The following is a 15,623-nucleotide window of genomic DNA, read 5'->3' on the forward strand; positions in this document are numbered from 1 at the left end:
AAGGGAAAGGCTACCCACTCCAGTATTCTGGCCTGGAAAATTCCATGGACTGTATAGTCCATGGGGTCGCAAAGAATCAGACACGACTGAGTGACTTTGACTTCACTCCACTATCAGGTCTGAGTGGAGCCATCGGGACTTGGTGGAATGGTCACAGAAATGGGGAAACAGCCCGCCCTTGTCTTTAGACTTCATATCCAAGGTCCCTGTTTACAGATATCTAAAGAGCTTAAGTTGGAAGAACTTTTCAACAGAAACAAAAATGGAAATGGAGTTATATTTCATCACATAAAAATCAAAATTCAATGTATATAAATCTTTGCCAAACACAAAGGCAATGGATGATCCTTGAAAATACTGTGCTAAGTGAGAGAAGGCAGACACAAGGACAGACCCCATATGACTCCACTTGTATGAGATGCCTAGAGTTGTCAGACCCTAGACAGAGAGAGGGGGACGGGGGAGGGGGTGTTGGTGTCTAATGGGGACAGAGTTTCCACTGGGGAACATGGACAGTTCTGGGAATGGCCAGTGGGGATGGCCACACAGCCACATGAACGTACTTAATGCCATCAAACTGGACACTTAGAAATGGTCAAGATGCTAAATTTGATGTCATGTATATTTTATCACAGTTTTTAAAAAAAAAAAAAAAAAGGCCAAAGGCAAACGGCCAAAGGATTCCTTGCCATGTTGTGGTGGTGGCCACGGACTCTTCATGACTAAGCCCCTGGTCTACTGGCCAGAGCCAAGAGCGGAATCAAGGTGACAGCTCCCGAGGCTGCTAATCAGCACCCTGCATCGAGTCACTTCTCCATAGTCGGATTAGAGACAAGTCTGGCATCTCCTCTTCTAGCCTGGCCAGAGGGGCCCCAAGTGGGGCAAGGGCGGGAGGCCCAGGGCCCCGTGGAGGGCCTCGCCTTGGCCCAGGAGCCCCAATTTCCCCAAGCACTCAAGCCTCCTGCCTTGGCCCCTTCTCCTTCCTCCCAGGCCTCCTTCTCCAGCTGCTGCTCATTCACATTTTGGCCCCACCCTCCTGGTCTCCAGCTCTCTCCCAAGAACCCCGCCCCTTCTTTCCACCTTGGGTCTCATGCAGGACCCCAGTGAGCTTTCGCCAGGCCTCGGGGAGCACACGTGTGCACCCAAGTGCTAGAGGACTTTCCAGGGCAGTAATCTGCTTTTGGCTAAAACGGGACTTGATCTTCTGTTAGCCCTAATCATCAATTAGCACCCCCACTCTGCAGACGGTCGGTGAGGGGTTGTACAGGACTCACTGCTATCACCTCTGCTCCCTCTCCCCCTTCCCCAGGGTCTGGGGGCAGCAGGTGGGATGGATCAGCTCTGAGGCTCTGGCTGGAGGCTCCCCAGGCATGTCTGGATGTCCGGCTGAGATGGCACTTCACATTCACAAAGGGCTTCCCAATGGCATAGCAGCCCTGGGAGCACCCTCTCCCCCATTCAACTGGCAGCCCCCTGAGAGGGTGGGATGGGTGGGGGCAGGCAGGATGGGTCTTCTTCCTTTAGACAGAAGGTGAACCTGGCCTGAGATGGTGGGATCATCCCACCCAAGACCACCCAGCCTGTCCATGGCCTTGCTAGCAACAGGCAGTACTGCAGCCAGCACTCAGAGGGAGCACAGCTCTCACATTCTCTGATGTGCTGATTCTTTGACACGGGTGGGGACAGGCAGATTGAGCCCCCTGCAATCTAGGCCCGAGAGAAAAGCATGGCCTTGGAAGTTGGAAGAACCTGGGGTGGCGTTCTTGGGATCTGAGCTCGTTACATCAAGTGCCGTCGAACACACTCTGTTCATGCCGTGAACAAAAGCCCTGTCAGTTCTTTTGGGCATGTACTCAGGACAATTGCTGAGTCACATGGTAATTCTATTTTTCAATCTTTGGAATTGCCCAACTGTTTTCCACAGTCACTGTACCATCACCATCTAATTTTAGAATTATTTCATCACTGCCCAAGGCATCTCTTTCTCTAAGGAATCCCTCTCCATGCCCCTCCTCCCAGCCCCTGGCACCCACCAATCTGCTGTTTCTGTGGGCTTGTCTATTCTGGGCCTTCCACCATCTGAGATCGTTTGTGTCTGCTCCTTTCAGTTCACATCATCTTTTCGAGGTTCCTTCATGTTGTAACATGTGTCACGATTTCATCCCTTGTTATGACTTTATAATATTCCAGTACGTGGATATACCACATTTGGTTGGGTGTCTATTCACCTGTTGATTTGACTTTGGGTCAGTTTGACCTCTTGTGAATGATGCTGCCCTGAGCGTGTGTATATGCCTTCTTGTGTGGAGACAGGCAAGGCTGGAGAATTGAGCGATTTCTAGGTAACTGGTGCCCCTGCCAAGTGCTCAGCCAGTGGCAGCCATACAGCAGTGGGTGCAATGGGACAGCGGAGGCAGCCTGTCTGGAACATTCTGCAGAGAGGTTCGCTTTTGAAGGCACGTCTAGAGGAAGTCCTAGTCAAGGGTAGTCCAAGGAAAGTTGTGAGTTCAGGGAAGGAGAGTTGGACAGGTGGGGCCTGTGGGCACCTTTGGGGGCTTCAGGATGGCTTCTAGGGGTCCTGGATGAGCTCCCTGGTGACCAGGGGAGCTGCAGCTCTTGGGGAGCAAGGTAGGAGGGGCAGGGAGAGCCGGATGGATGGTGGGATGTCCATCCCTTCCTGGGGAAGGAGTCCCAGTGGTCCAACTCGTATCCATCTGGGCCCCCAGTGTGGCCTGACCCTCCAGAAGGCTCCAGGTCCTGGCCCAAGGCCCCCAAAGTTGCTTGGAGAGGAGCCGCTGTGAAAAGCAGGGCTGGGCTCTGGACTGAAAAGCCTGCTGCTTGGGCCTGCCTGGCCTAGAGCAGGTGCTGGACGGTAGAAAGGAAGAGAGGACAGGGAAACAGAAGCGAGGGCCTGCAGCAGCCCCCGCAGCACCCTGGCTTGGAGTTTGGCTCCCAGCAAATCCCTCTGAGCCACCCCCGTGGGCTCACCCAGGAGCCAGCAGGCCCAGCACTGGGGGAGGAGGAAGTCTAAGTCCCAGGCCCAATTAAGAGATCAGATGGTGAAGGGTTTGGGGGCTTTTAAGGTGAGGAGGCCTGGGCTGATCCCACAGGCTGGTATAAAGTGCTGTGGCCCCCCGGGCAGTGCCAGGGCTGGCGGGCATCAGGGACAGGGCTTTGCAGAGCCATGGCCCACGCGTGGGGCCCCCAAAGGCTTGCAGGTGGGCAGCCACAGGCCAACTTTGAGGAGAGCACCCAGGGGAGCATCTTTACCTACACCAACAGCAACTCCACCAGAGGTGAGCAAGCAGGCTGGGTTGGACTGGCTGGAACAGCCCTCAGGGGACACAGGCCCAAGTGGCTGCGAACGGGGTGCTGGCTGGCCACCCATCCACCCCAGAGAGCCTCTGTACCCCTTTGCTCCCCTTAGCTTTTATGATGCCATGAATGGGGGGGGTACTTTCTGAATACAGAAAGAAAGAAAGAAAGTGAAGTCACTCAGTCATGTCCAACTCTTTGTGACCCCATGGACTGTAGCCCACACCAGGCTCCTCTGTCCATGGGATTCTCCAGGCAAGACTTACAGGAGTGGGTTGCCATTTCCTCCTTCAGGGGATCTTCCTGACCCAGGGATCGAACCCAGGTCTCCTGCATTGCAGGCAGACACTTTATCATCTGAGCCACCAGGGAAGCCCCTAAGGACACCATCATATCGAATGTGCATTTTTAAACCACATTGGCTTCACAGAGCCTCTGAGAATCCCCGTCCTAGACTGCTAGTGAGCGCTCATTGCCCTCAACCCCATTGCGTCTATGCAGGGGCTCTCTTCCTGGGGAGGGAACCTGGGCCTAACTCATCTTTGCGTCTCCCAAAGCCAAACGGAAATGGCCAGCAGGAGCAGGAGGCTCGGGTGGCCCAGAGCGGGGTGAGTGCCTTCGAGAGCCTAAGGATAGAAGAGACCACGGCGGTCGTCTTGTCCAAGCTCACCCTGGAGCCCTTGGCCCCTGGCGGCATGTGCTAGGGAAGAAGTTAGCTCGGCTCCTGAGGAAAGGTGCTTCAGCCGCACCAGACAGTAGAAAACTCTGTTGAGGCAGCTGGCATTCAGCCCTGGGCATGGCCCAGTCACAAGGTTTTGTCTGTCAGCCCGTCAGAGAGCTGAAGATGCCAATGACCCCCGGCCCCTAACTCCGCAGGTCCCTCCTTCCAACTGAAGACCTTCAGTTCCTTCAAATATGTCTCAGTTCAGTGCAGTTCAGTTGCTCAGTCCTGTCCGACTCTTTGCGACCCCATGGACTGCAGCACACCAGGCCTCCCTGTCCATCACCAACTCCCGGAGTTCACTCAGACTCATGTCCATTGAGTTGGTGATGCCATCCAGCCATCTCACCCTCTGTCATCCCCTTCTCCTCCCACCTTCAATCTTTCCCAGAATCAGGGTCTTTTCCAATGAGTCCATTCTTCCCATCAGGTGGCCAAAGGATTGGAGCTTCAGCTTCAGCATCAGTCCTACCAATGAATATTCAGGACTGATTTCCTTTAGGATGGACTGGTTGGATCTCCTTGCAGTCCAAGGGAAAAATGTCTCACTTGCCACAATTTCCAGAAGTCACACTGGCTCCTTGACACCCAGAGCAGGACCAGCAATAGGGTTCCCAAGCCAAACTGGTGGAGAACCGTGAAGTTCACATTGACCTGATGGTTTCCACCCCAGAATGTCCCTGATGGAGATCCAACAACGCTCTTCCTGGAGGCACCTGGGGCTTTGTCAATGCCCCAGATTTCCTTATTGTAAAATTTTTTTTTTTTTTTACAAAAATTCATGTGTCTAGCAAAATAGAAGGAGAAGATATTGGCACTGGGTACCCATCACTTGTCCCCTCCACTAGGGTGTCCGTCACTTCTCTTATTTCCTCTCTATCCTGCCCACTAACCACTCCTGCCAATTTCTGGAAGCAGATCCAAAACATCACATCATTTCCTCTGTAAGTCTTCAGAAGGTAGCTCTAAGAAGAAAGGACTCTTTAAAAACATAAATGCAAAGTCATACTTTTAGAAGTTTTCCCTCAATGTCCTTGAAATTTATTTGTTGAAGAAAATGAGTTGATTGTTCCTGGACTGACCCATGCCCTTCTGCCCAACCCCCCTCCCCATCATCCTGTTTCCATCACTTAGTGGTTGAGTAATCTGCTAAAATGGTGGTGGCAGAAAGGTCCTTCCAACAAAGAAAGGTGTAGACCCACTGTCATAATAAAAGGGAGTTACTCCTCATTCTGTGTGTGTTGCTCCAGCTGCCATGACAAAGCACCACAGACTGGGTGGCTTAAGCAAAAGAAATTGATCATCTCCCAGTTCAGGAGGCCAGTGATCACGGGCTCGACAGGGTTGGCTCCTCCCGGTGGCTCTGAAGGACACTCTGTTCCAGGTCCCTCCCCTGGGTTATGGTGAGTGAGTGAAGTCGCTCAGTCATGTTTGACTCTTTGCAACTCCATGGACGGTGGCTACCAGGCTTCTCCATCCATGGGATTTTCCAGGCAAGAGTACCACAGTGGACTGCCATTTCCTTCTCCAGGGGATCTTCCCAACCCAGGGATCGAACCCAGGTCTCCTGCATTGCAGGCATATTCTTTACCAGCTGAGCCACCAGGGAAGCCCAAGAACACTGGCGTGGGTAGCCTATTCCTTCTACAGCAGAGGTCAGAGCTGATAACCATCAGATTTTCCTCACCCATCCAGGTGGCTAATCCCCCAAACCAGCCACCAGGGAACACCACCAGGGTTATGGTAGTCTCTGGTAATCCGTAGTATCCCTCCCCCAGTTTATGGTAGTCTCCAGCGATCCGTGGTATCCCTTCCCTGGGTTATAGTAGTCTCTGGTAATCCACGGTATCCCTCCCCCAGGTTATAATAATCTCTGGTAATCCATGGTATCCCTTGGCTATTGAAACACCACCCCGATCCTTACTTTCATTTTCACACGGCCATCTTCTCCTGAATGCATCTGTGTCCAAATTTTGCTTTTTTGTAAGGACACAAGTCCTATTGGACTAGGCCCAGCCTAGCGACGTCATCAAAACTTGATCATCTCTGTACAAACCCTTTCTCTAAATAAGGTCACATTCTGAGGGAGTGGGGGTTATGATTCCCACATGCCTTTTTTGGAAGGGACACAATCCAATCCATAGCAAAGGCCTTCAATCATTCATTCTTGGGGTACTAACTGTACATGCATGAGACACAGTCCAGTGAGGAAGACAGGACACGCACGTGCACAGCTCCGATATGGAGTTAAATCTCAGCTGGGGAATCTGGAAAGGGTCCTGGAAGGTAAGGGCACAGAGCCAGACTGGATGGTATGAACCAGCTGAGGACCCGGGTATGAGGGAGACCATGAGCAAAGATCTGATGACAGAATGATGTGCAGGGCACACAGGCAACAGCACCAGGGTGCCAAGGGGCTTTCAGCGGAGCAGGAGCCAGCCAACCACACTCCAGGAGTGGGTGGGCAACTCAGACCAGGGAGCAATACCTGGCATGGATGATGCTTTGTTAAGTTCAAGGATGCCCATGCAGGTGTTTCCAGCAGGTCGTGGCCTTGGGTCTGAGAGACAGAATTGAGGGAAGGTTGCCTGCAGATGAACAAAGCTAAGGGGAAAGACCAGTTGCAAAGGCGAGGGCAGGTGTGGCCGTACAGGTGATGAAGCAGCTGCCCGAGTCCTCTGCTCACTCTGTACCTCCTGCCTCAAGATCCCTTTGAAGGCCCCAATTACCACATCGCTCCCAGATGGGTGTACCACCTCACCAGCGCCTGGATGGTCTTCGTGGTCATCGCGTCTGTCTTCACTAATGGGCTTGTGCTGGCAGCCACCATGAGGTTCAAGAAGCTCCGCCACCCTCTCAACTGGATCCTGGTCAACTTGGCCATTGCTGACCTGGCAGAGACCATCATCGCCAGCACCATCAGCGTTGTGAACCAGATGTATGGCTACTTTGTGCTGGGCCACCCCTTGTGTGTTGTGGAGGGCTACACTGTCTCCTTGTGTGGTAAGTCACCTGGGGGCCTGGGTTTGGGGGAGACCCAGCCTGCTGCACGTAAAGGAGACCGTCATGTGGGCAAAATCACCAGAGGCAGCTGTGGGACGCAGGCTCAGCACATCTTTGAAGGGGGATGGACCTGCTGGGGAAGTTGGGCTGGGACCATTAGAGGTGTCTGCTCTGAAATAGACCTGACCTGGTGACATTCAGTTTGAGACCATATAGCTGGCATGGGCGGAGACAGACAGATCCACATAATCCCAGAACAGGGTGGCACAGGAGGCCTCTGGGCACCCCAAACGAGACTCCCACTCAAATCTGGGACACGTGCCCTTTCAGCTCACCTGTGTCAGTTTTTCCCTGGCAAGGAAGCAATTCCCAGGAGAGCTCCTGAGATATTGAAACTAGATCCTATGTCCCTTTCCCCAGCCCAATCGCTCACTTCTACATGGCTCGTGGCTCTGCTGAGATCTCCATTGGCTGCCAAGCCCCTGTGTTCGTTGCTCTGTGCTGTCGGGCATCTGGATAGTGAGAATATGGTGCCGTCAGTCCTTAGAGGACCGGGACCTGGAGGAGGCCGTGAGGGAGCTGGATGTTGGGTCAGAAGGACGCGAGGGCACTCACGCCAAGTGGGCGAGGAGGGTGGGGTGCCAACAGCTAGGCTGGTTGGGTGGCCGGAGGCTGGGTGGGCAGACAAGGGACGGAGGAGGCCCAGGATGGCAGGCTGAGATGGGGATGAGGGGATCGGAGGGGGAGACCGAGAGGAGGCTCGCCAATAGCTGGGAGGATGTGAGGAAACCAGGGCTGGCTGGCATCCACCACACGCTGAGCACTAGGCAAGGCTGGGGCATGCTGGGAGGCCAGGTCTGCTTGCCAGGGGCCTATGAAGAAGAGGACATGGACCCCTCGGGGGCACACCCCCCCAGGAGAGAAGCAAGGGCTGCAGGGTTGCAGCTTGGCATCCACCGAAGATGACAAGGAGTCCAAGGGCCCCAGTGCTCAGCACGTGCACCCTGTCTCCAGGCCTCCAGCCATCAAAGCAGCAAAGGCTCGCAGCTGCCTCCTCCCAGTTTTAAGTCCCATGGCCACCTGCTCACATGCCTGGGTCCTTGGCACCCACATCTATGTTGGGTTTGTCTCACTGCCCTACAGTGATCTCCAATTTGGATTCTCAAGAGATGAGCCATAGAAAGACAATAGGATTAGCGGGGCAGGTGAGAGGGGACCTGGTCAGTGACCTGAGCCACTGGCGGTGTCACCTCTGCTCACTGACCTAACCAAGTTCAAACCCTTTGGACACCGTGGGTAGCTCGTGCCAGGGCCCCCGAGTGGCTCCTCCATCCCGTCCATCCCACCTCTGTAACTGCTCAAGGTCTGCTCTCAGGTCACCAGTTTGGGGGGCCATAGAGTCCCAAGGAAGCCAATGATACTGAAATACGGTTATTGAAGTATGAAACATGACTTAATGACACAGTCCCTCATTCAAAGTGTTCATATTAAAAGTAGTTTGTAGAAGTATTCAGGACACCACTCCATGAAAGTATCAACTGTATCTGGCTGGAGAGCCCCTGAAAGGTCAACGTGGTAATGAATATAGTTGTCTTGGCAAATGCCTAGCACCTCTGTAAAGTGACAAGCCACAGGTGCTGCTAACGCTACTGCACTCGTGTTGGGAGTAAGGGAGGCCAAGTGTCCAGCAGACGTTGGTGGAAATGAACACATTGTTGCCCCATCCCAGCTCATGGAGCCCTGAATTCCACACACAGATTGCTGCCAGGTAGGCCGTGCTGAGAGGCCTGGGCTGAGGGCAGGCATGCCCACGGCTGGAGTGTGCCAGTCACCAGACACATCCTGTTTCCTGGCCTTGGCTGGGACAGTGGCACCTCAGTGTGGCCTCAGGGGTGTACGTGGCCATCAGGACTTGCATTGACAGTATCACGAGAAAGGCTGGTGGCCAGATAAAAGAGATGAGAAGCGAGGTGGGCCATGAGGCTGAACCAGAGCGGGCAAAGGGAGGCGGCTGCATGCACATCAGGGAAGGAACAGGGGACACAGGTGTTAGAGAAAGAAACTGACCAAGAGACCTGCTCCATGCACCCGAAAACACTTTTTGGAGAATCAGGTTTTGCAGGTATTTGGGGGGGGGCGTGGGGGCGTTCTCCCTCTTGATCTTGCGAAGTGTTGACTCAAAGCCCTCCTATGTCTGCTCTGCCCCAAAGGGATCACCGGTCTCTGGTCCTTGGCCATCATCTCCTGGGAGAGGTGGATGGTGGTCTGCAAGCCCTTTGGCAACGTCAGATTTGATGCCAAGTTGGCCATCACAGGCATCGCCTTCTCCTGGATCTGGGCTGCTGTGTGGACGGCTCCGCCCATCTTTGGTTGGAGTAGGTGAGGAGGCGGGGGTGCCAGGAAGACAATGTGTGTAGAACAGGGCAAGGAGGGTCAAACTCGTCATTCACTTTGAGACCTTGGGGCAAATCACTATCTGTCTCTGGGCCTCTGTGGCCCCAGGAGTGAAGTGGAAGTAGACCTGACTCCTCCTGAGGGCCCTTCAAGCAGGCCAGGTCTGCAGCTGTATGACTCTGCCTGGCTGCCACGTGGGCACAGGCCCTCCAAGCCTCAGCAAAGGTCTGTTTCTCCCAGACAGGAGCAGCTCATGAGAGCTCAGAGAGGAACACTGCAGGCTCGGGCCATGGGCACACTGGATCACTGGGCACACAGAGTCTTACCCATTCTGTCCCAGGCCTCTTTCTTGCACCTGCTAAGGGGCCCCCTTTGCAGAGGCTCCTTGGGTCGCAGCTCACCAGTGTCCTCATCAGGTGGATTCTTTGGGAAAAGACCCGAATTTCCAAGGAAGCGGCTCTGATATTTGAGTGGGCAGGATGGGACAAGGCTGCTGCATTTCTGTCTTCTGGTGCAAGCTGGTGAACAAGTTCTTTCTTCGGGAAGCTTCCATCGTCATGGAGGCGAGGCTCTGTCTGTCACCCTCCTCATACCCCCATGCCCGCAATAGCTGGGATTGTTGAACACATGTTCATGTAATCCTCAGGGGCTCACAGCTGTTCTTAAGGCAAGAGGGTGCCCCACCTCCCCTTTGTAAAAAGAGAATGTGATGGGAATGATGAAAATGTTGTAGAACCAGATTGGTGATGGATGCACAACATCGTGAATGCACCAAATCTCCTAATTATGTGTAAAGAACAAAAGAAAGTAAAGTCACTCAGTCGTGTCCGACTCTTTGTGACCCCATGGACTGTAGCACACCAGGCGCCTCCATCCATGGAATTTTCTAGGCAAGAGTACTGGAGTGGGTTGCCATTTCCTTCTACAGGGGATCTTCCTGACCCAGGGTCTTCCTGACCCTTCCTGAACCTGGGTCTCCCGCATTGAGGGCAAATGCTTTACCGTCTGAGCCACCTATGTGTGTTTTACCACCAAAAAAAAAAAAAAAGAGGGGAAAATGAGATCAGAGATGGAGAAGGATTTACAGAAATCCTACCAAAGGCCCTCCTTTGAGGGGTGGTGATGAAAATGTCCTGGAAGCAGACAGGCGGCAGTTGCCCCATACCGTGTATGTCCTAGATGGCCCTGAACTGTTCACTGCAAAAAAAGTCAATTTGGGTAATGTGAATTTCACCACAATAATAAAAAAAAAAAAGCCCAACAACCCTCAATCAAGTCATTGGGGTGCCAGGGTGGAGATCCTGGTCCCTGCCCATTTCAGCATGGGCTTCTGGCCCTTTTCTGCAGGTACTGGCCCCACGGCCTGAAGACTTCATGTGGCCCCGATGTGTTCAGCGGCAGCTCCTACCCAGGGGTGCAGTCGTACATGATCGTTCTCATGATCACGTGTTGCTTCATCCCACTCAGCGTCATCATCCTCTGCTACCTGCAAGTGTGGCTGGCCATCCGAGCGGTGAGCGCCTCACCCTCCTGGCTTCCCTCCTGCCTGCTGGATCATGCAGGCAGAGGGGAGCCACAGAGGACCGCACGGTCTGCTCTCCTGCCTCCAAACCAGACGTGAGGCTCCCTTGGCCCTGCCTGTACAGGGTGGGCAGGGATGACCCCCCTCTCTTCGTGGAGGGACCCAGAGCTGACCCCGGGGAGGGGGGTGGGGAGGAAAGCTAGCCACAGACAGCCAGATCCCAAAGTAAAACCTGCAAAGCAAGGGGTGTTTTCAAAAGGCTGCCACCCAAGGGCTCCCTTCAGGGGGCTGTCCAAGGGGTGCATTCACACCCTCCTCCCTGAGAAGCTGGTCCCCTCCCCTGCCACAGGGGTGCAGGAAATCAGAGCAAGGCAGGAGAAGGGCTTCTGAGAACTCTGCACTCCCCCGAGTTGCCCGAAACACCACACAGAAGTCGCGTCTTTGTCAATCAGCTTGGCCTGAAGGTGCCTCCGGGGCCTGGCACGCAGAGTCCGAGGCCTCTGGGGTGGTGACTTTCCTCTACAAAGCAGCTTGTGCCCACAATCGGCTCAGCACAGGCTGTCGCGGCTCTTTGTGGAGGGGAGGCCATCACGGCTGAGATAAGCTCCCCTCCCCCTGCCTTCAGCCTGTGATTTGCTCCCCCTTTTCACTGCCCACCTCCACCCCCCATTGGCAGTCAGGGATCAGAAGCAACCTAGCTGACTTCCACGGGTAGCCACACACAACTTGGGCCGGGCGAGTCATGAGCTGTGGAATCCGGGCTACAGGACACACACCCCAGCCATCAATCACCCTTGAGACCTGACCATGGGGCAGGGCGGTGGGGGCGGGGGGACACAATCTGATAGGGGACTAGGGGAGGCTGGAAACAGCCTCATTAGCTCCTTCCCCGCCTCCTGATGGGAACCAAGCGAAGCCAAGTGCATGGCAGGTGTTAGCCAAGTTCCGCTCAAAGCCTCTAAGAGCTCCCACAAGACCAGCCCTGGCCAGGCCAAGCACTCCCTTAGGTGGGAGTACTGGAGTGGGTGGCCATTTCCTTCTCCAGGGGATCTTCCCAACCCAGGGATCGAACCTGGGTCTCCCGCATTGTAGGCAGACACTTTACCATCTGAGCCACCAGGGAAGTCAGCAGCAGGGAATCTCCTGAGATACCCCTCACGGTCCCCAGGATGATTCTCCATCTCCCCCAGGTGGCAAAGCAGCAGAAAGAATCTGAGTCCACCCAGAAGGCGGAGAAGGAGGTAACCCGCATGGTGATGGTGATGATCTTCGCCTACTGTCTCTGCTGGGGGCCCTACACCTTCTTTGCCTGCTTTGCTGCTGCACACCCCGGCTACGCCTTCCACCCTCTGGTGGCTGCCCTGCCAGCCTACTTTGCCAAAAGTGCCACTATCTACAACCCCATTATCTATGTCTTCATGAACCGCCAGGTAAGGCACACAGTTGGCAGAGCAAACTGCAGATGGACCCTGGAAGAGCCCAGTGATGGCTCCCACCAGGAAGTGTGTCTGCAGGAAGCCTGAAAATGACCTCCGGGAAAATAACCCTGGGAGGCTTGGCACCAGTGACCCAGCCCCAGACAGCCGTCCCTCTGGATCCTTCTATGTTCTGGGCCTGACAGTGGGCACTTCCTGCAGGGCACTATGTGTGCATGCCCATCTCAATGGCTGGCCTTAGCTGAGCCTGGAGCTCAGACACCCTAGGATTACCAGAATGCATCTAGCATACAAAGTACCCTGGGCATGTGCGTCTTGATTTCATAGACACAACTCTTCTCGCGAACTTAATCTTTCCATATTCAAACCCCAATTCTGATAAGGACACAGAGGCCCTTCTTGCCTGTGCTGACTTTTGGCCTTCTTAACTTTGTGGGTCAGTCCAGGCAGGACATGCTGTGGTCTTGCCAGATGGCAGCCATCAGAAGCTGGCATATTGAGCCTCAGCACTAAACTGCCCATGACTCCCAGACTTCCTGCAAAATTACAGGTGACCATCATCTCTGAAGGGCCATTTGCCTTATTCTTCCTTGAATCCATCATGTCCACTCCACTAAGGTGTTGAGTAGATGTGATGTGGCTTGATAATCAGAAAGGTCTGCAGGTCAGAATACAACTCTCCCAGGGGCCTCGCATCTCACCATGGTAATGTTTAGGTTATCGAGTATAACCAACACCACTATGGAGTCCCAAGGACTTCACACCAAGAGCAGAGCTCACCCCTCGGCCCCCATTTCCTGTCTTTCCCATGGGTCTCTTCTGAGGTTTAGCTTTAACTTGCAGAATCCTAGGCCATCTTTGTCTTTTCTTAAGCTTTTCCACTCTCCCCTCTGGAACTCTCCCTCCTCTACCGCTGTCTGCATTCCCAGATTCTCCAGGCTTTCAAACTTTGCTTTCACCCTTTCCACACTGTTATCCCTTCCTGTTGCATTCAGAGAGAATTTTCTGGAATGGAGCTCCACAAGGACATGAAATGTTGCTCTTTTGATTCAATGCAGATACCCCAAACACACATGGGTTCAGCGTGGGTGCTCAGTATGTAGATGCTGAATGCGTGGCCAATGGATCCCTCAGCCTCGTCTGCTGGGTCTTCAGCTGAGTCTGTTCTGCTGCTCAGCCCAATTCTGGTGTTACTGACTTCAACAATTATGTTTTTGCTAGAGTTTTGATATTGGAGGTAGTCAAGAACAGGCCCCAAATATATAGGAAACGCCTCTGCTTTGTATTCTCAAAGCATTGTTGTTAACTCAGTCATGAGATATAATCTGGGAAATGCATACATCCCATTAGGGGTTCAGTAGCAAAGAGCAGAGGGCTTCCCTGGTAGCTCAGCTGGTAAAGAATCTGCCTGCAATGTGGGAGACCCCAGTTCAATTCCTGGGTCAGGAAGATCCCCTGGAGAAGGGATAGGCTACCCACTCCAGTATTCTTGGGCTTCCCTGATGGCTCAGACAGTAAAGAATCCGCCTGCAGTGCAGGAGAACTGGGTTCGATTTCTGGATTGGGAAGATCCCCTGAAGGGGCTCATGGCAACCCATTCTAGTATTCTGGCCTGGAGAATCCCCATGGACAGAGGAGCCTGGCGGGCTACAGTCAACGGGGTCGCCAAGAGTCGGACACAAATGAGCGACTAAGCACAGCACAGCACAGATCAGAGTCTTCCTGATGCCAGAAGACTCTTGGTTGAAGAGATGAGGTGGGCTCTTGCCTACCTAATCCTTACCTGGCCCCTTGTTGACAGACCAGAAACAAGACAACAGTCACTTTCCTTTTCACTAGAATGCCTCTGAGACTCTCCCAGACATTGGCCCCTTAGCTGGGATCATCTTTCGTCACTGTATATGTTTCGTGGGGCTGTCATAACAAAGTACCACAAGCTAGGAGTGTTCAAACAACAGAAATCTATTCTCTCTTGGTTTGAGATCGGGGTGTGGGCAGGGTTGGTTCTTTCTCCTAGGTCCTGACAGGTACCCATAACCTCTGGTGTTCCTCGAGTTGGAGATGAGTCCCTGTGATCTCTGCCCTTTACCTTCACATGGTGTTCTTCTGTGTCTGAATCCAAATTGCCTTCTTTTCCTGAGGACATCTGTTATTGGATGAGGCCCCACCCTACTCCAATATGACCTCATGATAATATGCACCTTAATCACATCTCTAAAGACTTATTTCCAAATAAGATCACAGTTACAGGCTCCAAGGATTAGGACTTGAACATATCTTTGGAGGAACACAATTTGGCCCACAGTAGTCACCATCAACTGGTCAATTAGATAACTCAGATAACCGAATAGTCAGGGATAGACTATCCACCTGTGCAAGGAGTAACTGGAGCCTTCCTCCATTCTCCTTGTAGATTCTGAATGTTTAAGCCGTCAGTTCAGTTCAGTTGCTCAGTCCTGTCCGACTCTTTGTGACCCCATGGACTGCAACACACCAGGCCTCCCTGTCCATCACCAACTGCCAGACTTCACTCAAACTCATGTCCATTGAGTTGGTGATGCCATCCAACCATCTCATCACCTGTCGTCCCCTTCTCCTGCCTTCGATCTTTCCCACCATCAGGGTCTTTTCCAATGAGTCAGTTCTTCTCATCAGGTAGCCAAAATATTGGAGTTTCAGCTTCAGGCCTCCTAAGCCATCAAGGTGACACATAAGGACTGCTATCCTCACAGGGCCCCTCCGTTGCATTTAGCCTAGCACACTGGCCCTACCTGCTCTGCTATTCAATAACCCTTTCTGTCCTGCCAGTTTCGAAACTGCATCTTGCAACTTTTTGGGAAGAAGGTGGACGACAGCTCTGAACTCTCCAGTGTTTCCAAAACAGAGGCGTCATCTGTTTCTTCGGTGTCACCTGCATGAGTCTCTGCCAGCCCCGAAAACGAAAATGCCTGCCTCTCACCTGAAAATGGAAAATGGAACCTGTCCCCACCTCCAGGGCTTTGGCCCCCATCCACCCCACCTCCCCACCCTTGCTTCTCCATCCCTGTGAAATAATCGTAGTTTCTCTTTGCCAAAAACAACCATGTCACAGGGGCTGCCACGGCCATTTGGGGGCAACCGAGCCTCTGGGCATTGGGTCACTGGGTCACGGGAGGGCACGCAGGGTAGAGAAGGGTGCAGTACTCCAGAGATGTTCATCTTTTATAAGCCTCCTGTCTGCAGGTGGGAAAGA

The 15,623-nt window shown here is 53.3% G+C and overlaps 1 protein-coding gene across 1 annotated transcript; it reads left to right on the top strand.

The window, feature by feature from the left end:
* The first annotated feature begins 2,899 nt into the window (after positions 1-2,899).
* Positions 2,900-15,515, top strand: LOC133242812 (long-wave-sensitive opsin 1). The gene is made up of 6 exons (XM_061409011.1): positions 2,900-3,296; positions 6,743-7,039; positions 9,250-9,418; positions 10,781-10,946; positions 12,146-12,385; positions 15,200-15,515. The coding sequence occupies exons 1-6, from the start codon at positions 3,185-3,187 to the stop codon at positions 15,308-15,310; spliced, it is 1,095 nt and encodes a 364-aa protein (XP_061264995.1). The 5' UTR covers positions 2,900-3,184; the 3' UTR covers positions 15,311-15,515.
* Positions 15,516-15,623: the final 108 nt, after the last annotated feature.

The sequence above is a fragment of the Bos javanicus genome, chromosome X (assembly GCF_032452875.1).
Source record: "Bos javanicus breed banteng chromosome X, ARS-OSU_banteng_1.0, whole genome shotgun sequence".
NCBI lineage: Eukaryota > Metazoa > Chordata > Mammalia > Artiodactyla > Bovidae > Bos > Bos javanicus.

What these genes read in the sequence shown, in the direction of transcription:
- LOC133242812 (XM_061409011.1), top strand. Translation starts at nt 3,185, where the DNA reads ATGGCCCACGCGTGGGGCCCCCAAAGGCTTGCAGGTGGGCAGCCACAG. An exon ending in CCCATCTTTGGTTGGAGTAG is followed by an intron (nt 9,419 to 10,780) that starts GTGAGGAGGCGG and finishes CCTTTTCTGCAG; the next exon opens with GTACTGGCCCCACGGCCTGA. An exon ending in TGTGGCTGGCCATCCGAGCG is followed by an intron (nt 10,947 to 12,145) that starts GTGAGCGCCTCA and finishes CATCTCCCCCAG; the next exon opens with GTGGCAAAGCAGCAGAAAGA.